Genomic DNA, 23,897 nt, shown 5'->3' with positions numbered 1-23,897 from the left:
GGTGTGTGTGCGTTCCGGTACGGGGTGTGTGTGTGGGGTGTATGTGTGTTTGTTCCAGTATGGGTGTGTGTGTGTGTGTGGTGTGTGCGTTCCTGTATGGGGTGTGTGTGTGGTGTCTATGTGTGTTCGTTCTGGTATGGGGTGTGTGTGTGGTGTGTGTGTTGGTTCCTGTATGGGGTGTTTGTGTGTCGGGTGTGTGTGTGTGTTCGTTCCGGTATAGAGTGTGTGTGTGCTGTGTGTATGGGTGTGTGTGTGTGGTGTGTGTGTGTGTTAGTTCTGGTATGGGGTGTGTGTGTGTGGTGTGTGTGTTCCTGTATGGGGCATGTGTGTGGTGTGTGTGTGGTGTGTGTATAGGTGTGTGTGTGTATGGTGTGTGTGTTTGTTCATTTCTGTATGGGGTGTGTGTGTGGGGGGGTGTGTGTGTGTTCGTTCCAGTATGGGGATGGGTGTGTGTGTGGTGTGTGTGTGTGTGTGTTCCGGTGTGGGGGTGGGTATGTTCGTCCCTGTATGGGGTATGTGTGTGGTGTGTGTGTGTTCGTTCCTGTATGGGGCATGTGTGTGGGGGGTGTGTGTGTGGGGTGTGTGTGTTCCTGTATGGGGTGTGTGTGTGTTCCAGTATGGGTATGTGTGTGTGGGGTGTGTGTGGTGTGTGTGTGGGGTGTGTGTGGTGCGTGTGTGTGTTCGTTCTGGTATGGGGTGTGTGTGTGGTTGTGTGTGTGTGGGGGTGTGTGTGTATGGGGGTGTGTGTGTGGTGTGTGTATGGGGGTGTGTATATGTGTGGTGTGTGTGTGTGTTCGTTCCTGTATGGGGTATGTGTGTGTGTGTGTGGTGCGTGTGTGTGTTCGTTCTGGTATGGGGTGTGTGTGTGGTTGTGTGTGTGTGGGGGGGTGTGTGTGTATGGGGGTGTGTGTGTGGTGTGTGTATGGGGGTGTGTATATGTGTGGTGTGTGTGTGTGTTCGTTCCTGTATGGGGTATGTGTGTGTGTGTGTGGTGCGTGTGTGTGTTCGTTCTGGTATGGGGTGTGTGTGTGGTGTGTGTGTTCATTCCTGTATGGGGTGTGTGGGGTATGTGTGTGTGTGTGTGTGTTCGTTCCGGTATGGAGTGTGTGTGGTATGTGTATGGGGGGTGTGTGTGTTCGTTCCTGTATGGGGTGTGTGTGGGGTTGTGTGTGTGTGTGGTTGTGTGTGTGTGGTGTGTGTATGGGGGGTGTGTATATGTGTGGTGTGTGTGTGTGTTCGTTCCGGTATGGGGCGTGCCCCCAGGGCTTAGCGCCTCCCTGCCCTGCGCGACACGCCCCTCAGCCCCGCCCCTCCCTGCAGGACACGCCCCTCACCCTCACGCACCCTTGCAGGACAGGCCCCTCCCCGTGGAGCACGACTCTCTCTTCAGTCCCGCCTCTCCCCGCGGGACACGCCCCTCTCCTCGGCCCCGCCCCTCTCGCTCGGGGTGCCCCCTCCTTCGGGGCGCCCGGGGCCGGAAGGTGGGCGGGGGAGCGCTCCCGGCCAGGGACGAGGAGCAGCCCTGGGAACCGCGTGGTGGTGAGCCAGGGCCGGGCTGGCGCTGGGCCTCCGCGTCCTGCTTCAGCTTGTGCCCTTGGAGGCAGACTCGCGCGGCTGCAGCCTCGGCACTGACTGGTGACGGGGGAGAAGACCAGCCCTGCTCCGCTCCCGGCGATGCGGTTTGGACCTCGTGCGCCGGAGGAAGTGCGGTCGCGGTGAGGGGCGGACTTCCCGCAGCCCCGCAGCCTTGGCCTCGAGACTCAGGTCGTATCTGGCTCTGAGGGATGCTGGCTCTCGGTGCTCATCCCAACGCGAGCACACGAGCCCGCTCCCGAGGTCTGCAATTGAAAGGACTGTCGTCTAGGGTGCAAGGAGCCCAGGAGCGAATAAAAAGTCAGGGTTTGGGGGAGCAGCGTCTCCCGAAGCGGCAGTCTGCAGCCGTTCCGGGTGGCCCGTAACCGCCCTGTGGGGCCGGGATCCTGGCGTGCTTTGGGAAACCCTGGAGGTGGCGTTACGATAAGGATTTGGGTTCAGATTCCAGCAGTGCCATACGGTGAAGGGGTGACCGTGGCGAGGTGTCTCAGCGCTCAATCTATAACAAGCTCATAGGACTATGAGACAGGTCGAGCCCCGCCCCCCCACGGTAGAAGTTTCTTCCTTGTACGTGGAACAGGCCAGAGGTGGCAGAGCTCTCATTCTCAACTGGAGGTTTCCACCCCTGGGTCCAGGGTGGCTGTTCCAGTTTTCACGAGCGCCCAGCTTATTGGGCTTGAACCTCCAACTTTTGGGGGGACAGGCTGAGAAGTAAGTTGTATCACTTTTGCACACACCCCACTGGCCACCCTTTACAGTTGGAAACGTGCAGGCCAGCCATGTACCCTAAAACTGCTATTTGTGGGACAAGGAGAGGATGAATATCAGAGAAAAGGAAAGCATGCCACAAGCAGGATAACCTGTGAAACATCTACTAGAAGCTGTAGCCTCATGGTTGAGACTCTGCCTGTTTTAAATCCCATCTCTGCCTCCCAACAGTTGTGTGGCCTTGAAGGCACTCCGCTGCTTTGGTTGCTCACTTGCAGAAAGTGGATAAAAACAACGTCCACCTCCCAGGACTGACCTGATGGTCACAGAGTCAACAAATAACACGTGATGTGCCGAGAAGAGCATCTAACATCAGTGGTTGGCGATAATACCAGCGTATGGTGGGTTGGGCTGATGGTGCAAAATGGGAGCATCACCTACTTCTGACTCATTTATGGTTGGTATTTGCCTAGTGAAGGACTTTTTCATATCTTAACTTATTCGTTCAACAAATATTTATTTTGTCTCCTGCATGCCAAACATTGTTCTAGGTACTAGGGCACACATAAGTCTCTGACTTTTTGGACATACATTCTAGGGGGGAAGACAGACACTATGGCAATGGAATGCTATGGAGTAAAATAAAGCAAGGATGTTTTAGGTTTCTTTTTAATTAATTTATTTGGTTGAAGGATTTTTTTCAAAAAATTTATTTGGTTGTGCTGGCTCCTTCGTTGTGGCACGTGAGCTCCTTAGTTGTGGCATGTGAACTCTTAGTTGTGGCGTGTGGGATCTAGTTCCCTGACCGGGGAGCGAACCAGGGCCCCCTGCATTGGGAGCACAGAGTCTTAACCACTGCGCCATCAGGGAAGTCCCAGTATTTTTAAGTAGGGGCAGGGGACACTTCCCTGAAGAGCTGGTATTTAAGACCTAAGGATTGTCAAGAAGTGAGCCACACAGATACCTAAGTGTTTCAGAAAAGGGGCAGACTAGGGCCCAAGGCAGGAGTGGAGACGGAGAGGATGGTGCCAGAGAAGTAAGTGTGGGTGAAGGCTGGTGGGACTGCTCCTGAGTCTCCAGTCCTGAGTCTCCAGACAGAGCTTGGGGTTCCCGGCCTCTCAGGAGCTGACAGCTTGCCCCCCAAACCTGGGAAGTCTTCCTTGGTACTTAGGGTCGTCCACTGCCTGCCATGCAGCTGAGTCCACCATCAATGCTCGACTTAGTGGGATGTTCCTGGAGTCCTATGTTCCACGAGATTGAACCCTCACAAGAGTGAGGCCCATATTAGCCTTTGACTCAGGGCCTCCTCAGTTCCTTTTCTGAAGACTCGCCTGAGAACCCCAATTTCAGCCTATGCTTCTTTTCTCAACTTCCATGGGATGGGAGAAACGGGTCTGGCCATGGGCAGTGCCCCAGCCAGTTATGTGGTGCTGTCCAGTGAAGGCTGCTTGATATGCAGGAAAGGTCCCGCCCTGTGCGTAACGGGCAGGCTTGCAGGAAGGTTGGGGTGATCCGGGAGGCTGCCCAACTGGGGCCACCGCCTAGCTGGAGCACCCCACCCCCAGCAAGCCAGGCATCTTCCCTAACCAGAGCACCCCCCAACAGGAACAATCCTCCCCACTGGGACATTCCCCACCCCACCCACACTTCCCAACCAGGACGTTGTCCCCAGCCAGGGCACAGCCTCCTAGCGGGGCACCTTACCTAATCAGAGCATCCTCCCCCACAGTCCGGGAAAGCCCCCAGCCGAGCACCTCAGCGCTGGGGCAGTCACACTAATCGGGGTACCTCCCCCAACTGGAGCACCGCCAAGGGAAGCACCCCTTCCCACTGGGACATCCACCCTCCCCCTTCAGGGCAGCTTTCTCAGCCAGGACACCGACCCCGCCAGGCGCACCGCATAACCGGAGCACCCCCACTCCGGAGCCGGGCCATTCTCCCGAATCCGACGCAGCCGCAACTGGAGGACCCCGCGCGAGGGGGCACTACCCCCACCCGGGCACCGCCCTAGGACGCAAGTTGGGGTCCGCCTTCCGTGAAGGCCGACGGAATCGATGTGTGTCCGGGGTTAGAGGTCAGGGGTCCTTCCCCACACAGGCCGGCCCGCTAGAGTGCCTACGCAGAGTGAGGGGACAGCGTGGAAACGGGAGGACTAAGGGAGGACGACGTCCGGCGCCGCGCCGACCCCGGAAGCCCGACGCGCCCGGCCCCGCCCCCGCGGCCGGCCGTTGCTCTCCGGTTCCGGCCGGCGCAGGCCCCCGCCGCGGACGCCGCTCTCGGGCCGCAGCGCGCAGGCGCGGGGGCGGGCGCAGGCGCAGACGCGCGCGACCGGCCCCGCCCCGCCCTGGGCCGCGAGGCGCGGGCGGGGCGATGGCGCGCGGGAGGGGCGGGGCCACGCTGCGGGCCCGGGCCATGGCCGCCGCCGATGCTGAGGTGAGGAGCGGGCCGGCGGCGGGCGCGGGCGCGGGGGCGGGGGCGGGCGCGGGCCGGCGGGCCGGGCGCGGGCGCGAGCGGGGGCGCGAGCGGGCCGGGGGAGCGGGCGGGGGGCGGGCGGGCCGGCAGGCCGGCGCCTCCCCGCCGCCGCGCCTCAGGCCGAGGCCGGGCCGAGGTGGCCGGGCGTCCGGGCCGCGCTGCGCGGGGCGCGCTTTGTGCGGGCGGCGGGCGAGGCGGGGGCGCGGGTCAGGCGGCGGCGCGGGCGAGGAGAGCCGCCGCCCGCCCCGCCCGCCCCGCCGGCGCCCCGCGCCCCCCGCCCCCGGGCCGCGGCCGGGAGCCCCGCGGAAGGGGCGGAGGACAAAAGGGAAAGTGGGGCGAGCCGGCCAAGTTGGCGGCGCGAGCGAGGCGAGGCTGTGCGCTCCCGGCGCCGCCGCTGCGCCCGCTGACCTTTCACTTTGTTCCGAAGAGGATGGCTCGGTCTTGAACGAAAAGTTGGCCGGGCCGGCGCGCTTCTCCGCGGACAATGCCGCCGGCCCCGGCGGCTGTCAGGGGCAGGACCGCACGGCTCCGGCTTATTTCTAGGCACCCCGCTCGCGCGGGCTCGGCAAGGGAAAAGTTCGCATCCTTTTGTTAATGTTCCTGGTCTCCCGCTTGCTCGCTCTCGAGGATAGTTTCTTCCTGGCTTGGAGCCGCAGAGAAGGCAAACTCGTGCGAGCTGGGCCACTAGCTTCCCGCAGAAAGGAGAAGCAGGCGGGAGGCGGTGTGCCCGGGGAAATGCAGAAACCGTGCGCTCTCCGGGCTGACACGAGGGACCAGTCTGGGAAAAAGTGATGACCTAGCAGTTCTTCTGCGAAATTGCTCCGTGTGTGGTAATAACGGCGGGGACTTCTAAAGATTGGAAAGCTAAGGTGTGTGATAAGGCCATGTTACAATAACCTGGTGTGGAGACGTCCTGTATTTTTATCCAGGTAACGCACAGTCTTTTAACGTTTCCTTATTTTCTCCTTGCAGTTTTTGGGGGTGTGGATGTAAGCAAATTGGGAGGGTGCAGGGAAGTTCTTAAATTCAACGCGAGGAGTATTTATTAGCACCTGCAACACCCAAGGAGTGTGTAAGGTTCAGCAAAACGGAAAAGGTGAATTAGGTAACCGAAAGTTCCTTGTAGGAGAGAAGATGTGTAGTGATTGGGATATCGTTTATTGAGCATCTTCCGGGTGCAGGGCACTGCAGGCTCTTTAGGTAAGTCCTCTCCCTTAGCTTTCTCTGCTCTGTGCAGCAGGTAGTGTTATTTCTTCTCTAGCAGATGTGGGAAACAAGACTTGGAAGCGATTGAATGACTTGGCCTAGCCAGTTACAGGATTAGCAGTTGTTTCGTGTCTGGCCCTTAGTAGGTTTTTAATTAACAGTTGATGGATACATCGCTCCAGGTGTTTCTGATTCCACAGGCAGCCTTGAAGAGAGGGCTTGACTGGGCCAACAGTGATGACAGCCTATGTATACTAAGCCCTTACCTGTGTCCGGCCCTGCCTTAGCTGCGTGAATTCACTTGTTAAAGCCAGACAGCGATCTTTTGAGGTGGGTACAGTTATATCCCCGTTTGCGCAGGAGGAAACAGGCACAGTGAGGCCCCAGGTTACAGAGCTTGTGGTGACGGGTGCAGAGACTGTTGAGCTGTATCTGTGGTGGTCGCTTTAAGCTAATGAAAGTTCTGGGCTTAGATTCATGATCCTAAGTGTTTATTATGGAGGTGCACGTTAGGGTGAGGGGCCTCCTGGACAGGGGTCAGGCATGGGGTCCTCTGTTGCCACAAAATTGGGGAAATGGTTCCCGAGTCAGGGTTTCTTAATTGCCAAATGATTAAACCAGAAAGTGGACACTTGAAATTCATCGGAGTGCATATTTACTTACTCTTCTCTTCCTTGACCTAGAAAGAGGTCACCACTTTTTCACACTGAAAAGAACTCTGAGGTAATGAAATGCATCCCCCTTTTTTGTGGATTAGTAAGTACGGGCTTCTGGGGTTGAATGTATGTTCAGGGTCACCTAAGGCTTTTGACCCTGGGAGAGGATACCTTTCAGCAGGAGGGCCTTCCCAGGCAAATTCTGTGCTTTTCTAGCAGGGTGGCTACTATGTGTCTTTCTTTAATCTTACTTTGTGTTTCTTAAAATAACACATGCACAGGCACGTAGTTTAAAAAGTCAGATACTGCTGAGAGAGGGTAAAAAAGCTGCCATCCTCTCCTGCCTTTCTGGAGAGGCAGCAGCCACTCTTTAGCATTTGCCCCACGGTTCTAAATAACATGCTTGTGTTGTCATGTCTTTATTCACCACTTTTAGGGGTTATCTGCTGGCTCCCACTAACAGTAGATGAGGATTTCAGTTCTCTCATACTCTGTCTCTCATTTAGGTAACTCACGGTTGTGGTTAAATCTGTATCAGAATCTTCGTCCGTCTGTTCAGGTCATTATTGTGCCTTGCTGAGCTGGATGGTAAACCACAATTGGATTTCTTTTCTTGTACAGACTTTTTTTTTTTTTTACTTCCCTGGAGTTAATAATTGCTTTATTTTTCATTTGCCTGATTCCCTTTGAACCTCGGAATAATAATATTCCTGCACCTTTCATTCTGTAAAATGTTTCTCAATTTAAGTTTTTACCACTCAGCCCTGTCAGCTCACCAGCTGGTTCCACAGTGCTCCTCAGCCACCCCAGCCCAGATGGGTTGCTTGTTTTCTGGGCCTGTGCGCACTGCCATCCTGGGGATTCTGCCCCCTTACCTGCCTCTGACATGCCCCTCTGTGTGTTCACATGTCACTCATGGTGATGGGACTCAGTCTCCAGTAGCTTCCCAAGGAGTTTGTTCAAGGGAGGCAGACTTTGGGAACTTGCATAACTCAAAATGTTTTTATTCTACCGCTGCTCTTAAAGAATAAGTTTGGCTGGGCTTGGCATTCCAGGTTGGAAGTAATTTTTTAAAAATTAACTTACGTATTTATTGGCTGTGTTGGGTCTTCGTTGCTGCGTGCAGGCTTTCTTTTAGTTGCGGTGAGCGGGGGCTACTCTTCTTTGCAATTCCGGGGCTCCTCACTGCCGTGGCTTCTCTTGTTGCGGAGCACAGGCTCTAGGTGCGTGGGCTTCAGTAGTTGCGGCACGTGGGCTCAATAGTTGTGGCGCATGGGCTTAGTTGCTCCGCGGCATGTGGTATCTTCCTGGAGCAGGGATCAAACCCATGTCCCCTGCACTGGCAGGTGGATTCTCAACTACTGTGCCACCTAGGAAGCCCGGAAGTAATTTTTGAAGTTATCGATCCATGATCTTCTAGTTTTCATTGTTGCTGTTAAGAAGTCCAGTTTGATTCTTTTTGCGGGGGTGGGGGGGCCTTCACCACATGCACTTGTGGGATTTCAGTTCCCCAACCAGGAATTGAACCCGGGCCCTCGGCAGTGCTAGAGAGCTGGACCTCCAGGGAATTCCCAGTTTGATTCTTAATCCCTCGTAAGCGTTATTCTCACATCAAACTTTTAGGGTCCTTGCATCCTTGATTTTCCTAATTTTCATGATATGCCTTAGTTACAGCCTTTTTATCATTTACCATACAGGGTACTAAGTACTCCTTAAATCTGGGGATTGGTGTCCTTTTATTTGTAGGAATTTTTTTTTTTCTTTTTTTTCTTTACTCCCACCCTGAGCCAAAGCTCTGTAGGAAATTTTTGTGTTATATATTTGATATAGTTCTCTACTATTTTCTCTGTGTTCTCCTTTTCCAGTTCCTTTATTTGAATGTTGGACTTCTTGTACTAAATATTTCTAATTTTTAAAATCTTTTCTCCTTGTCATGCCTTGATCTTTTTGTTCTACTTTTTTGGGAGTATTTTTGACAGTTTTCCAATTTGTTACTGAATTTTTAACTTATTTCATATTTTCATGTTCTTTACTGTTCTTTGTTCCTTTTTTAATGCCTCCTGTTCTTGTTTTATGTATACAGTATCTTTGCTTATCTCTTAGTTTGAGTTAAATTTTTAAAATTACACTTAAAATATAAAAAAAAAAATTTGTTTCTTGCACTTTTTCTGTTTCCCGTGCATTCCTCTTTGCTGTTGTATTTTTTGGCATCTTTCTTTCATCCTGGAAACCCTTATTCCAGTGTCTGGTGGTCCTTGGCTGTTTGTCCGTCTTTATGAATAAAGTACTAAAAATGGGAAGCTGAGCTGTACTGGGGGGCTTGTTTACTTGTTGCTTTCACTGCAGGGTGGTGGCTAATGTTTTTTTTTGGTTGGCTCTCCTCCAAATGTTACTGTCCTCTGGTTCAGTTTCCTTGGAGAGGGAGCCTTCGGTCTCTGGCTTGTTGAATGGGTGTTGGAACCAGGTTAAAGGGTAGGGGGAAGGGGAGGGCCTTCCCAGGGTTCACTAGGTAGTCTTTGCCGAATCCCCCTGCGTTCAGCGCTCTCCCCAAGTGTGGCACGTTGTGGTGGCTTGTGGCCACGAAGAGTGCTTGTCTGAGTGTGAAGGAGAGGCCTGGGGCCCTGAGAGTCCATTTTTCCTTCCTTGGAGTTTTACACCACATCCCTTTTCAGCTCCAGGCATCGCCTCTGGCTTCACAGCCTTTCCGTGGTTCTGTGGGGCCAGTCAGCCTGCTCCTCAGCAGTGACCACCTTAGTAGGTCTCCTCTTCCTCTTCCCTGTGGAGTGATTTAGGTTTCGCCCAGCCTCTGTCTTCCTAGTCATGTTTTGTGTAGGGGTTTCAAATGTTTCCTTGGTGCAGTGCATGTGTCTCTTTCCTATTCTTGTCTTTTGTTGATCTTTGATAAGAGAAGGGAGTGGAAAGTCTGTTCTGCATCCAGAAATCAGAAGCATTTATTGTAAATCTTGAGAAGCAAATTTTCACCCACATTAAAAGCACAGCTATCCTGTGGAAGGGGCTGCCCATCTCCAGATCTTACTGTGTAGTATGTGGTTCTGGATCATAACAGAGGTTAGCAAGGGCAGTAGACGCACCTCAGCCCTGTTGCCTGCAAGGACATCTATGGGTGGCTCAGTTGTTGGAGATACCACCCATGGTCAGTGCTGCAGTGGTTGCTGGAGCCCCTGCTTCCTGCCTCTGCTTCCTGTCATATCACTAAACAGTTTTGTATGTTTGATCACATTTTTTTGAGTTTGAAAATAATTTAGCTTATGGGAACCATACTTTGGGCTCTTCTCTTTAGGAACTTTGTATTCACTGCCATTGCATGGAACTTACTATGTTTGATAGATGCCGTTGTCTTACGGTGGTACGTGAGCAGTTTGATTTCACCTTACGTTGCTTGCTCAGCAAATCACAGAAGGAATGGTGATTGGAGCCCAGTTATTTTGGCCTGCCAAAGCTGTGGTACAAAGGGCATGAGTTCCAGAGTTGAGAAGTCCTCCCACTTACTGTCCCACTTTTATTTAACTTCTAGTATTTTCATTTATTAAAACAAAATGAAAACGAAAAGGTCTTCAGCGGTTTTGGATTTAAAAAAATAAAAGTTGAAGTGGTTCTTATGACAGTTCAAAGGTGGCATTTCCTTTGAAGTGGTGTCTTCCTAGAGAAGTCACTTTCCCAATAACATCACTGTCAGTTGATATTTTACTTTGGAAAAGTTTTTGGACTGCTTCCTGCATCCCGCTCATGATAGGTTTGTAAGTTCTGATCAGGGTTACTTAACGTGCTCTTTCCAGGCGGCCTGTAAGCACTGTCGCCCCTTCTGTTTATGAGGCGCTGTTCTATTGTGGACACTGTGTAAGAGGATATGCACGTTTATGAGACTGGTCTCTGATTTCACAAAATTTAAGTGTGATGGAGCAAATATTACTGAGTAGGAAATGAGATGGAATCAGTTCAGAGGAAACAAGAAGAGGCCCGTGCTGTTGTCCTAATTGCGGCAGGCAGACTTATGTTGGGAAGGGCTTCTTGAGGGAGTTAAGTTGGTCCAGGTTGTAAAGGAGGTAAGACATGAAATGGAAGGGTGAGGTACAGTTGTACATTTCAAAAAAAAAAAAAAAAAAAAGCATTGTAGAAAACTCAGAAAATTGAAACCTAGGAGCCTAAGAATGCCAAGTATTTGTCATTTGTTTGTTTCTGATCCGTCTGAGTGTGCACGTTCGTACTTAAGAGCGCTGTGACAGTGAGTGTGCCGTCTGCACTCTTCTTTCCTGGGTCATCTCACAGGCTTCTGCCTCTTCTCATCTTTTCATTAGCCACGTGGTGTTTGTCTTATAGATGTCCCAGCTTCCTCGGTTATGAGTTGGGTGAGACTGTAGCCTTTGGTACACGGTGGAATTACTGGGTCAGAAGAGGAGAGTGGTATGAGCTGAAGCTGGGCAGGCGGGGCGGGGTCATTGAGGGCCTTGTCACTGTGGTAGCAAGGTGGTGGTCTCTTGAGCACTGTAGACAGTCAGCAAGGGATTATTTTAGGAATTCACATTTTAAAAAGATGATGGAAGCAGGGGGACCACTGAGTAGGCTTGGGCCCCCTGATGGGTTGAGTCAAGGCACATGTGTTTAAATATATTTTGAGTAGACAAGTTACATGGTTCAAAATTTAAAATGTATAAAAGTATGAAGTGAAACATCTCCGTCTTTTGTCCCCTAGTCACTCAGTTCTTCTCTTGGCAGGGTACCAGTATTATAATTATTGAGCGTATACAGGCAAAAGCATATGTAGATATTTTGGAATTTTTATTGTGGAATTTTTTCAAGCCTACTCAGAAGTAGATATGACGGTAGAACGAGCCCCAAGTTCCTGTCCCCTGGCGTCAACGGTTGTCTCCTCATGGACATTCCCCAATCTATCCTCAAGTATTTTGAAGCAGTTCTTATTTATTTATTTATGGCTGTGTTGGGCCTTTTGTTGGGGCAGGTGGGCTTTTCTCTAGTTGTGGCATGTGGGCTCTGCACACAGGCTTAGTTGCCCCGTGGCATGTGGGATCTTAGTTCCCCAACCAGGGGTTGAACCCATGTCCCCTGCATTAGAAGGCCGAGTCTTAACCACTGGGCTACCAGGGAAGTCCCCCTAATTCCTTTTTTTAAATGTGGTTACTAGAAAATTAAAAATTACATACATGGCTCACATTATCTTTCCATTAGACAGCCCTGGGCTAGAGGCTCCATCAGATGTATAATAGGTTTGTCTTTTAAAAAATTTTGACAAGGATATGTCATAACTGGTATTAAGTTTTTTTATCAGACATAGTAAATCTTGCTTTGTGATGTTAACAGTCATTGATATTCATTGCTCAGAATCATTAACTCATTAAGGGTTGCAAAATGGCAGTCTTTGTCAGTTGGAATACTTATACAAAGAAAAGCTGTTTGGGGACCATGAAGTACAACTCACATGGGCCGGGATATAGATTCTTGGTAACTATCGATATATGGACCGACACCCAGTAGCCTTCTAACAAGTGCTAGCCTCAGAAAGGCCAGAGAGTTCTCTGTCTTGTGTAGTTTGAAGATTGTTTCCTAAGCCGGTTGTTAAGGTGATTTCTCTCCTTAGAGTCTAGGTCCTCTCCTCCCCATCAGATTCCAAGGCTGGCATTTAGGCTTAGAGTGTCTTGGTTGCTTCCTCATCCTTACTGTTTGCCTGGGTTCTGTGAACTCCTTGGACACTAGGGTGAAACAAAATGCCAGTTGTCATGTGGGCCAGTGAATGTCAGGAGTTCTCCCACCTCTGGCTCAGTCTGCCCATCTGTTTTCCTTCTCTTGTAGAAATGGTCTGCTCGAGTCTGTTATTATGGTTCTGTAGTATCGGTCACTATATCTTTATCAGATTCAGTAGCAATAACACATTTAACCAAAGCATGAAGACTGTTTTTATTGGAAATTGTATTAATGTATGACATACATACAGAAGCATGCAGAATATGTCTAGTGTCACATATGTCCCTAGACTCTAGATCAAGCAGGGAACATGACCAGAACCACAGACGCCCCCTTGGGTCCCTTGCAGCCTGCCCTGTACTTGTCCAAAGGTCACTGATATCCTGACTACTGATACCTTGATCCATTTTGCCCGATTCTGAACTTTACATGAAGGACATCACTCAGGGTGTACGTGTGTCTGCTTGCTTCTGATCCACAGTGTCTTGGACTCGTCTGTGTTTTTGCCTTCTGTGGTACTTTGTGCATTCTCATTACTGTGTAAGAGTCCACGGTCTGAATGTACCGCAGTTTCTTTATTCATTGCACTACTCGTGGACATGTGAGTTGTTTCCAGTTTGGGGATGTTCAGATAAGGTGATGTGGAACTCTCGTATGTGTCTTTTGGTGCGCACTGGTGCGTGTTTCTGTGGGTGTGTGCCTAGGAGAGGGGTGTTGAGTCATGGAATGTGTGTATGTTTCCAAGGCGGTTGTACCAAAGTACAAGTGTAAGGAAGCGCCAGTTGCTCTGAATCCTTGCTAACACCTGATATCGTGTGTCTTTTTCTTTTTAGCCATTCTGGTAGGTGTGTACTGTGTCTTATTGTAGTTTAATTTGCATTTGCCTGATGACTGTTGATGTTAAGGACCAGTATGCTTTTTGATTATTTTGTTTAGATGCTTTTGGGATGTATCTATGTAAACTTGTTTTTTTTTTTTTCCTGCTGGGAGGTGTATTTTATTCCTTTATGGGTGAATAACACTACTTTGTATTTGTGTGAATATACTGTTTTATTTATCCATTTATCAGTTGCTTCCTTTGTTTGGCTGTGATGACTAATACTGCTGTGAACATTCACGAGCAAGTGGTTATATAGATGTGTGTTTTCAGTTCTGTTGGGTTTATACCTAGGAATAGGATTGCTGGGCATGTGATAAGTCTATGATTAGGAACTGCCAACCTTTTCCGCAGTAGTTGTAGCATTTTACAGTCCTGTCAGCAGTGTAAGAGGATTCCGGTTCCTCCACATTCTTGACAACACTTGTTAATGGCTCTTTAGTTTATAGCCACTCTATTGGATGTGGTGTGGTATCTCATTGTGCTTTTTTTTTTTTTAAAGAACTTTTATTGAGATATAATTGACATACAGTAAACTGCGTGTATTTAAAATGCGCAATTTGATATTTTTTTTCTTATTGGTAATGTATATATGGCAATCCCAATCTCCCAGTTCATCCCACCTGAACCCCCCCCCCCCCCGCCACTTTCCCCACTTGGTGTCCATATGTTTGTTTTCTACATCCGTGTTTCTATTTCTGCCTTGCAAACCACTTGATCTCATTGTGCTTTTAATTTGCATTTCCCCTAATGACTCATGATGTTGAACATTTTTTATGTGCTTATTGGCCATTTGTGTATCTTCTTTACAGAAATGTCTAGGAAATCCTTTGCCCATTTCAATTGGATTGTTTCTGTGGTGAGTTGTATACATTTTTTATATGTTGAAGATTGTAGATACAAATCCCTTATCGATATACCATTAGGAAATATTTTTCCCATTCTGTAGGTTGTCTTTTCACTTTCTTGATAGTGTTCTTTGAAGCACAATTGTTTTTAATTTTGATGAAGTCTAATTTATCTCTTTTCTTCTTTTGTTGTTCGTGGTTTTGGTGTCATATCTAAGAGTCCATTGCCAAATCCATTGTTATGCAGTTACCACTATGTTTTTCTCTGAATTTTTTAGTTTAACTCATATTTTGGTCTATTTTGACTTAAACTTTGTATATGGTGTGAGGTAGGGAGTCCAACTTTCTTCTTTGCAAGCGGAGATCTGTTGGTCCTAGAACCATTGGTTGAAAGGCTGTTGCCTCCCCCATTGGATTGTCTGGGCACCTTTGTTGTAAGTCAGTTGACCATAAATGTTAGGACTTGTCTTTGGACTCTTAGTTCTAATACATTGGTTTATATGTCTGTCCTTATGTCAGTATCACATGATCTTAATGTTTACTTTTTTATTTTATTTTATTTATTTATTTTGGCTGCGTCAGGTCCTCATTGTGGCACACGGGATCTTTATTGTGGTGTGTAGGATCTTTTGTTGCAGTGTGTGGGCTTCTCTCTAGTTGTGGCGTGCGGCTTTTCTCTAGTTGTGGTGTGTGGGCTTCAGGGCAAGTGGGTTCTGTAGTTTGCGGCACGCAGGCTGTGGGATCTTAGTTCCCCAAGCGGGGATTGAACCCGTGTCCCCTGCATTGCAGGGTGGATTCTTTACCACTGGACCACCAGGGAAGTCCCCACATGATCTTGAGTACTGTAGCTTGGGAAGTGTGGGTCACCTGCTTTGTTCTTGCTCTCCTGGGTCCCTTGCAATTCCCTAATGAGTCTCAGGGTTAGCTTGTCCACAGCTACAGAAAGCCTTCTGGGATTTTGATAGGGACTGCCGTGATTCTGTGATTCACTTCGGGGAGTGTCGTCATCATCATAATGTTTAGTCTAACGGTCCATGAACACTGGGCGTCTTTCCATCTCTTTAGGTTTTCTTTATCTTCTTCCAATGTCTTTTTTTTTTTCTTTCTCAGTTTAGCTAAAGTTTTGTCAATTTTGTTATCTCTTCAAAGAATCAACTTTTGGTTTTATTGGCAGTCTCTGTTTTTCTTTTTCCTTTCTTTTTTTCTGGGGTGGGGGGGCCCGTGCCTTGCAGCATGCAGGATCTTAGTTCCCCGACCAGGGACTGAATCTGTGCCCCGCGTGGTGGCAGTGTGGAGTCCTAACCACTGACCGCTGGGGAAGTCCCAGTCTCTGTTTTTTCTTTTCTCTATTTGTAAATTTCCACTCTAATCTTTATTATTTCTTCTGCTTCCTTTGGGTTTCATTTGTACTTTCTGGAATCATTTTTTTGTGTGTAAAATATGAGGTGTAGGGATCCGGGTTCTTCCATATGGATGTGCCGTTGAACCACCGTCATTTGTTAAAAAGTCCGTCCTTTAACCATTGTGTTTCAATGTTGCTTTTGCCGTAAATGAGAAAAAACCACAGATGTGAGGCTCTAGAAGACTTTCAGTAGTAACTCCTTACTGTTTTCTGCTGTCAGCGTTTATTTTATTTTTTAAATAAATAAATTTATTTATTTATTTATTTTATTGGCTGTGTTGGGTCTTTTTTGCTCTGCGCGGGCTTTCTTTTTAGTTGCAGTGAGTGGGGGCTACTCTTCATTGTGGTGTGCGGGCTCCTCATTGTCGTGGCTTCTCTTGTTGCGGAGCACGGGCTCTAGGTGTGTGGGCTTCAGTAGTTGAAGCACGTGGGCTCAATAGTTGTGGCTCACGGGCTCTAAAGCACAGGCTCAATCGTTGTGGTGCGTGGGCTTAGTTGCTCCGCGGCATGTGGGATCTTCCTGGCACAGGGATCAAACCCATGTCCCCTGCATTGGCAGACAGATTCTCAACCACTGCGCCACCTAGGAAGCCCCAGTGTTTACTTTTAAACAAGGAATAACCCTCATTTATTTATTCAGGCTGCACTGGGTCTTCGTTGTGGCACGCGAACTCTTAGTTGTAGCATACATGTGGGATCTAGTTCCCCCACCAGGGATTGAACCTGGGCCCCCTGCATTTTGAGAGTGCAGAGTCCTACCCACTGGGCCACCAGGGAAGTCCCTGCTGTCAGCATTGATAGCAGGTAGAAGGTCACTAAATAGTTGAAGTCTGGGGACATTATCTTTCGTGTTGAAGGTGTGTTCAGTTCCCCTGTGCAGGCTGTTTTCCCTGCCTGTGTAATGGGCTGCAGTGGGCACGGGCAAGGGGGACGGTGCATCTCACAGCCCACACCTGGGCGGTGTCACGGGTGTTCGCCAGGGAAGTGAGACCAGGTGTTGTGTTGAGACCGTGGGCTGTTTACCAGATAGTCAGCATTCACCTGCCAGCCTCACCTTGACCTTTGGCACATCGGGCAGACCCTCGTAGTCCTCTTCCTGTCATGTGGGACTGTCGTCCCTTCCTCATGGGCTTGTGGTGGCAACACACACAGGCGCCTGGCCCCGAGCAGGTGTTTAGACGGTCGTGCCGTCCTCCTGCTCAGTCTTTTCTTCCACACACGGCGCCTGGTCTCCTGCCACGTGCATGGCACCGTGCTTGGGTTGAGGACGTGCTGGCAGAGCGAGGCCATGGGAGAAGCACACCTGGCGTCGGGGCGCCCACAGGAGGTGGTGGCCGGGCAGGTGGGGCTGGGGAGAAGGCCGCGTGTGCAGGGCTGGCAGAACCCCTGTCGATCCAGCCAGCGGGGGCTTTGTTGGGAGACAGTGTAAAGTGTGGGGTGTGGGTTGGGATTGTCAGCAGTGGACTTCTGCTTGGGGGACACGGTGAATGGCAGCAGATTGGGAGCCCATCTCAAGTGCCGTCAGTGAATGGAGTTGCCGTTTTCTGGAAGTGAGTCCTGTGTGGCCGAGTGGATCCTGCCATTGGCCCCTGCAAGTGTCCATTTATTCACACGGATGCACTTTTACCTTTGTTTAAAAAGGCTTTTTTTGGGACCCAGCAGGGCAATAATTCTGATAACGTCTAGGGATTTTTTCCAGTGTGTGTTATGAGTTAAGTACGCTACTAAGTAACGTCTGTGGGGTTTTTCACTTAATCCTGACAGCAGCCCTATCAGAGAGGGTTACCATCCCACTTTCTCTGTCTCACAGAGGAGGAGAAGGAGGCCATGTGATGTCTTGCCTGTATCTTAGCCAGGCAGCATGAAGTTCAGGCCAGAGGGTAGCAGAACAGTAAAAGCTTTTTGAAGGTCAGAGAAGCAGTTACATTCGAGTTTCCTACCCATAAACTGTCTTAGCTGCAAACCAGGGCGGAACGGGGAGGCACGACCCGTCCTGTGTGCACGCGTGTCGTCCAGGGTGTGGGGCAGGCAGGTTGCCCGTGGGTGCTGGGTTCCCCTTGCACAGCGTGGTCCTGGGACATTTGAGGCAGCTCTGCAGGGAGCGTGTGCTCCTTTGTCTTTTCTCTCCTCAAGTTCTGTCTCCATGTTTTGGTCTGTCTGCTGGGAACTATTTGATCATCGAGTAAAGCAGTGCCTGGTACTTAGTGTGATTGAGATACAGGTTTATCCTTTATGCTTATCCTTTATGTTTCTAGTTTCTGTTGTTTGAGATCATATAATTTTGCTCTATAAAATGTGTACATGTAAGGACGTCCTAGGTGGCGCAGTGGTTAAGAATCCGCCTGCCAATGCCGGGGACACGGGTTTGATCCCTGGGCCAGGAAGATCCCACATGCCGCAGAGCAACTAAGCCTGTGCGCCACAACTACTGAGCCTGCGCCCTAGAGCCTGTGGGCTGCAGCTGTTGAGCCCATGTGCCACAACCACTGAAGCCCATGTGCCTAGAGCCTGTGCTCTGCAACAAGAGAAGCCGTCACAATGAGGAGCCCGCGCACCACAATGAAGAGCAGTCCCTATTCACCGCAACTAGAGAAAGCCCATGTGCAGCAACAAAGACCCAGCACAACCAATAAACAAACAAACAAATAAGTAAACAAAGTTGTATGTGTAAAGGAAATGGGTGGGTTCTAGTCTTCTTGTCTCAGTCTCCTCTCCCTTGCTCCCTCCTGGGGCGGAGAAGCTTCAGCTGAGTGCCTGTTGAAGGAAGATGGCCTGGGTCTCGCTCTCAAGGAACCCAGTCTGGCCATGCACGCAGCTATGACTGCAGAGACACCGTTGGCCGCCTCGCGTGCTCAGCCGTCATTGCCTGTGTGTGGGGAAGCCAGGGCAGCGGTCTTGGCAGGGGTGTGCAGAAGCCTGGTCACGAAGTTTTGTTTGAGGGTAATGCCCACGCTCGTGGCCACTCTGCTCTTGTTCTGTTTGTGCCTCCGTACAGACCTAAGCCTAACCCTACCCCTCCCTGTTCTCAGGTTCAGGCTTCTCTCCTCCAGGTGTGCGGTCCTTTCTTTGGGTTTCATCAGTCATCACTCAGCATGTTGAACTGAGATCTGGGGTGGCCTCTCCTTCCTGGTTCAGATCTCTGTGGCACTAGCTGTGTGCACGGCACCCCAGGGTGGAGCAGTGCAGCAGGTGCCCCAGAAGGGACAGACGCAGGGATCGTGTGCGTCGTCCTGCTGTCCAGAGGTGCTGGATGCTGGGGTGAGCGAGGACTTGGCTGGGAGGTGCCGTTTGGGCAGGACCTGAAAGAATCCATATGTTTGCTGGGCAGAGAACCAGGGTGTCTGAGGTCTTTGAGGGTCAGGACTGAGGCTGCCTCTAGTCAGTGGTGGGAGGGGCTCCCCTTCCCCGGAAGTGTAGTGGAGGCTGATGGGTCTGGTGGGTCCCAGGCCGTTCCTGCACTCCGGTGCTGGGGACCCAGTGGGACACGAGAGTGAGGGAAGAGGAGCGCAGGGCCCGCCCTGTCCACCACCGAGGCTTCAGGGGCTGGTCAGCAGAGGGGAGGGTGGATGTAGGCTACCCGAATGTTGTGGATCCAGTCCATCCCCCCGGCCTGTGTCTTAGGATGGGATTCGTAGCTGTGGAATGTCACCTGTCTCGTGTGAAAACACTCTGTGGCAGTGTCGTGATAAGACGATTCATAAGTGACAGGAACTTCATTTGGTGGCCTTGGCTGCTCTAGTTTATTTTAAGGATTGCCTTGTTCTGTTTTGTTTTAATTTATGAGCAATTAATCAATGAGTGCAAACTTTTGGGTGCTGGAGTGGAGGTAGAGCTTTTTTTTTTTAATATTTATTTATTTATTTGGCTGTGCCGGGTCTTAGGTGCAGCATGCGGGATCTAGTTCCCTGACCAGGGATCGAACCTGGGTCCCCTGCATTGGCAGTGCGGAGTCTTAACCACTGCCCACCAGGGAAGTCGCAGCACTTTTTGGCATGGATTTTAAGATCAAGATCAGAAGTTTTAGGTCCTGACATTGTGAAGCATGTGTGAACTTCTCAGAGCACGTGGAGGGAATTGATAGGCTGCCCTGTGGGCTGTCACGAGCGCTCTCGCCTGGAACACTTCTTCTGTGTTTGCTCGTTCTTCTGTGCTCTGGTACCGTCTGTTGGTTCCAACAGAGATGACGAATGGGTAGCTTGGCACTTTCAGGGCGAGAGCTCTCCTTCCCTGTGGCGGGCAGACTGTGAGCACCGTACTTGGTTCGTTTGTTTACCATCAAGCAGGCCTTCAGTCAGCCTTACAGGTGAGGCTCAGGCCGGAGACGAGTCACCTGTTCTTGGGAGGAGGCTGGGGCACCGTGGCCCAGGGGAAACATGGAGGACAGGGGAATGGAGTGAGGAGGGCAGGCCGGCTAAGGCCTCGTACTTCGGGTGGACGGGCAGCCACTGGAGGGGGCGGAGGGGCAGAAGGGGCTCGGCCAGAAGACATTGAAGGAGGCCGGTGAGCGGTGAAACCTGGGCGAGGGTGGGGACAGCTGAGGTGCTAAGAACAGGTCAGACCGTCATTGTGTGTTGAAGGAAGAGCGAAGGGGAAGGGTGTGAAAGAAATGAGCACCTGTGAGAATGCAGTTGTCCTTGAGATGGACGACGAGGTGCCAGAGGTGAACGTCGACCAGGGAGAAGGTGGGTCCCCAGAGTCCAGAAGACTGGTGTGGAAGCTGGTGTGGCGCCCAGGCCCCAAGGTCATGCTGTCGGGGGCCAGGGAACGCCAGTGAAGAAGACTGAAACAGCGGACAGTGTGGAGGAAGCGGCGCGTGAAAACAGGCGGCCATCCTGTGGCCGTTGCTGAGAGCAGGTGGATGGACATTCAGAGCTGATCCTTGTGTTTGAGGGTGTGCGGCTTCCTGGGGGCTGAGGAAGCCCTTGTTTTCTGTATGTAATGTAACTTGAGCGTCGTCTTATGTGGCAGGCATTGTCCTGTTCTCTAGATGTTTGGTGACTTTCCCACACGGCTGGTGAGTGTTAGAGCCGGTTCTGTCCGGGCACACATGGGAAGACGCTGTGGAGGGGCGTTCCAAGGTCAAGAAGAAATCACAGAGGGTCCATCAGAGATGTCAGTGGGAAGAATCAACCCTCCAACCTAATTCTGGAAAATGCAGAGAAGCTGAGTCACCAGGACAAAGCCTGAGTCTCTGTGATGGAGTGGAGAGCACAGAGCTGCTGCTGGTGGGGAGGAGCCATCCGCTGACCCCAACCCCATCCCTGGCAGGGGAGGTTAGCCTACTCAGCTTTTTGATTTTGAGAGTCAGACGAGATGGTGTGTGTGAATAAGCGTTATGAATTGTGAACAGTTAAGCAGTTGTGTGTATTAATGCTTTGAGACCACTTGTTTAACGTGCTTTGTGGACCTTCTTTTATCATCCTCCCAGGGTGTAGTGCAGCGTGGGGCAGGGATCCAGCTGACACGTCTGGCCCAGCGGTTAGAAGCCAAGCTGGGGGTTCTCATCCTGTCCTAAGGGCAGTGGGAGAGCTGTAGGGAGGGGTGGCGTGCTCGGGTGTGCGTACCAGGAAGGCCTTTCTGGCTGCTGTGTAAGAAGTGGGTTGCAGAGCCCAGCAGAGGAGGAGGCTGTCCTCCAGGAGGTGGGTGCTGCTCCTCCCTGTGATGGCTGGTGTGATGTGGCAGATGAGGCAGGGTGAGGGTGGTTCCTGGCGACCAGCCCTGCGCCAGATGCTGGGTTCCCCTTGAGTAACAGAGTGAATGGTGGTGCCAGTCATGGAAACAGGCACAGACGGGCCCAAGGCAGCTCTAGGTGTGGTTTGTTCCAGAGGTGGCAAAGGTCAGGTCATAAATACCTTAGGCTTTGTGCACCAAGAAGCAAAATCAAGGATAATTTTGTAATTGTTTATTGACAAAAGTGAAAATATAATATTAATAATTGACTGCTTTTCCTCCCTTCTTGGTAATACAGATCTACTCATCAGAAGAATGGAAGTGTTGGAAGGATATTTTACTTAATTTGAGTTTAGAGTTGGTTCCCTGTCATCAGAACCTGTTGGAAATGTTCACCTGTTGATGCTGATCTTTGATACAGTTTCTGTATCTCGTCTTTGAAAATGTCTTCACACCAATAGGTATTGCCAAATGCCAGGATCAGTCCAGGAGCATATGATTTTTTTTAAACTTGAAATGTAATTCATATACCATAAACTTCACATTTTTAAAGTGTACTATTTAGTATTTTTTCCTTAGTTTTGCAGCCATTACCACTGTCTAATTCCAGAACATTTTGATCACCCTGAAAAAAAACCTCATTCCCATTAGCAATCATTCCCTATTTTTCCCTCCCCCCAGCCGTTGGCAATCACTAATCTGTGAGGGTGAGTCAAAAATTATCTGCACTCTGGCTGTAGAATTTATTTTAATTAACTTTTAGAAAAGACAAATACATCATTTTTCAACATAATCTTCTTGCTTTTCAATACACTTTGTTCGTCTGTCAACAACCGTTTGTATTGCCTCATTAAAAAATGTCTTAGGCTGAGCTGCGAGCCACGAGTGCACGGCTGTCTTCACTTCCTCATTAGAAGTGTATCTTTGTCCTCGTAGGGCTGCTTTCAAGGGACCAAACAGGTAAAAGTCTGATGGAGCAAGATCAGGACTACAGGGAGCATGCTTTAACACCTCAGAACTGAGTAATCCACGACAGACATAGCTTTCGAAAAGTTTGTGCGAGATGGGTACCGAAACAACTCATGAAAGAGCATAAACAGAGGCGTTTGGATATCTGCAAACAAAATTTGGACTGATACTCTAAGAAAGGTGAAAGTTTCTTAAAGAGAATCATTACTGGTGACAAGACATGGATTCATCACGACGAGCCTGAGAGTAAATGGTAGAGTATGGAATGGAAACATCCTCCGTTGCCTACCTGGGGAAAGTTCAAAAGTCAACCATCAGCTAGAAATTTGATGCTTACAGTTTTCTGGGATTCTCAAGGGCCAGTATTGGAACTTTTATCAGGAAAAAGGTTCAACAGTCAACAGTGCTTGTTACAGTGAGATGCTTATTGAAGAGCTAAAACCTAAACTTTGGATTAAACGCAGAGGACTGCTATCCAAGGGCGTTGTGATCTTGCATGACAATGCACATCTGGACACTTCTGCCCACATTGTTGGCACTCTGCAGAAACTTTGTTTTGAGGTGTTAAAGCATCCTCCCTCTAGTCCTGATCTTGCTTCATCCGACTTTCACCTGTTTGGTCCCTTGAAAGCAGCGCTACGAGGACAAAGATTCGCTTCTGATGAAGTGAAGACAGCCGTGCATTCGTGGCTCGCAGCTCAGCCTGAAACATTTTTTAATGAGGGAATAGGAACGCTTGTTGACAGACGGACAAAGTGTATTGAAAAGCAAGGAGATTATGTTGAAAAATGATGTATTTGTCTTTTCTAAAAGTTAATTAAAATAAATTCTACAGCCAGAGTGTGAATAATTTTTGACTCACCATCCTCTTTTCTGTCTTTATGGATTTGCCTATTTTGGATGTTTCATGCGAATGGAATCATACAATAAGGGCCTTTTGTGGTTGTTTTTCGTGTAACATAGTGTTTTCAAGGGGTGTCAGCACTATATTTCTTTTTGTGGCCAAATAACATTTCGTTGTGTGGATATGTAGCACATTTTGTTTCTGTTCTTTTTTCTTTTTATGGAGGTGGGAGGCCATTAAGGAGGTTGACCTTTACACACGTCCTCACCAGGTAGAACCATAAGCCTTTTTTTTTTTTTTAATTTTATTTATTTATTTTGGCTGCATTGGGTCTTTGTTGCTGCATGTGGGCTTTCTCTAGTTGTGGTGAGTGGGGGCTACTCGTTGTTGCGGTGCATGGGCTTCTCACGGTGGTGGCTTCTCTTGTTGCGGAGCATGGGCTCTAGGGTGCGAGGGCTTCAGGAGTTGTGGGTCTCGGGCTCTAGAGCGCAGGCTCAGTAGTTGCAGCATGCACCTTAGTTGCTCCATGGCATGCAGGGTCTTCCCAGACCAGGGATCAAACCCATGTCCCCTGCATTGGCAGGCGAGTTCTTAACCACTGTGCCCCAGGGAAGTCCTGTTTCTTTTCTTCAGTAAATGGACTTTTGGGTTGATTCTCCTTTTTGGGTATTATGAATAATGCTGCTGTGAATATTTGAGTACAAGTTTTTAGATGGTGGACCTCTGCTTTCAGTTCTCTTGGCTGTATACCTGGTTTTGGAATTGCTGGGTCATATGGTAACTCTGTGTTTCACTGTTTGAGTAATTATCAGTCTTTCCTGCAAGTGACTGCACTATTTTACGTCCCCGCCAGCCATGTGAGAGAGTTCCAGTTTCCCCTTCCTTGCCCACATTCATTGCTGTCTGTGTTTAGTAGTTGCTGTCCTGGCGAGAG

General features: G+C 49.8%; 1 protein-coding gene across 16 annotated transcripts in view; it reads left to right on the top strand.

Moving 5' to 3' along the window:
• Window positions 1–886: 886 nt before the first annotated feature.
• EHMT1 (euchromatic histone lysine methyltransferase 1) overlaps window positions 887–23,897 on the top strand; it is a 159,651-nt gene continuing 136,640 nt past the window's right edge. For 5 of the 16 annotated variants that reach the window (XR_009051528.1, XM_057724261.1, XM_057724258.1 and 2 more), the window contains exon 1: window positions 4,662–4,734. Coding sequence is in view for 8 of the 16 variants with exons in the window: in XM_057724261.1 (XP_057580244.1) it covers window positions 4,672–4,734 (63 nt within the window). In the remaining 8 variants the exon portion in view is untranslated. Of the gene's footprint in view, window positions 2,759–4,661; window positions 4,735–5,403; window positions 5,703–5,951; window positions 5,974–6,179; window positions 6,310–21,448; window positions 21,612–23,897 lie in introns of those variants that run through there. The other 11 variants (XM_057724267.1, XM_057724264.1, XM_057724262.1 and 8 more) reach the window with 8 other exon arrangements.

This window comes from Hippopotamus amphibius, chromosome 2 (genome assembly GCF_030028045.1).
Source record: "Hippopotamus amphibius kiboko isolate mHipAmp2 chromosome 2, mHipAmp2.hap2, whole genome shotgun sequence".
In the NCBI taxonomy this organism is placed as follows: domain Eukaryota; kingdom Metazoa; phylum Chordata; class Mammalia; order Artiodactyla; family Hippopotamidae; genus Hippopotamus; species Hippopotamus amphibius.
This window is presented reverse-complemented; position numbering and strand designations above follow the sequence as displayed.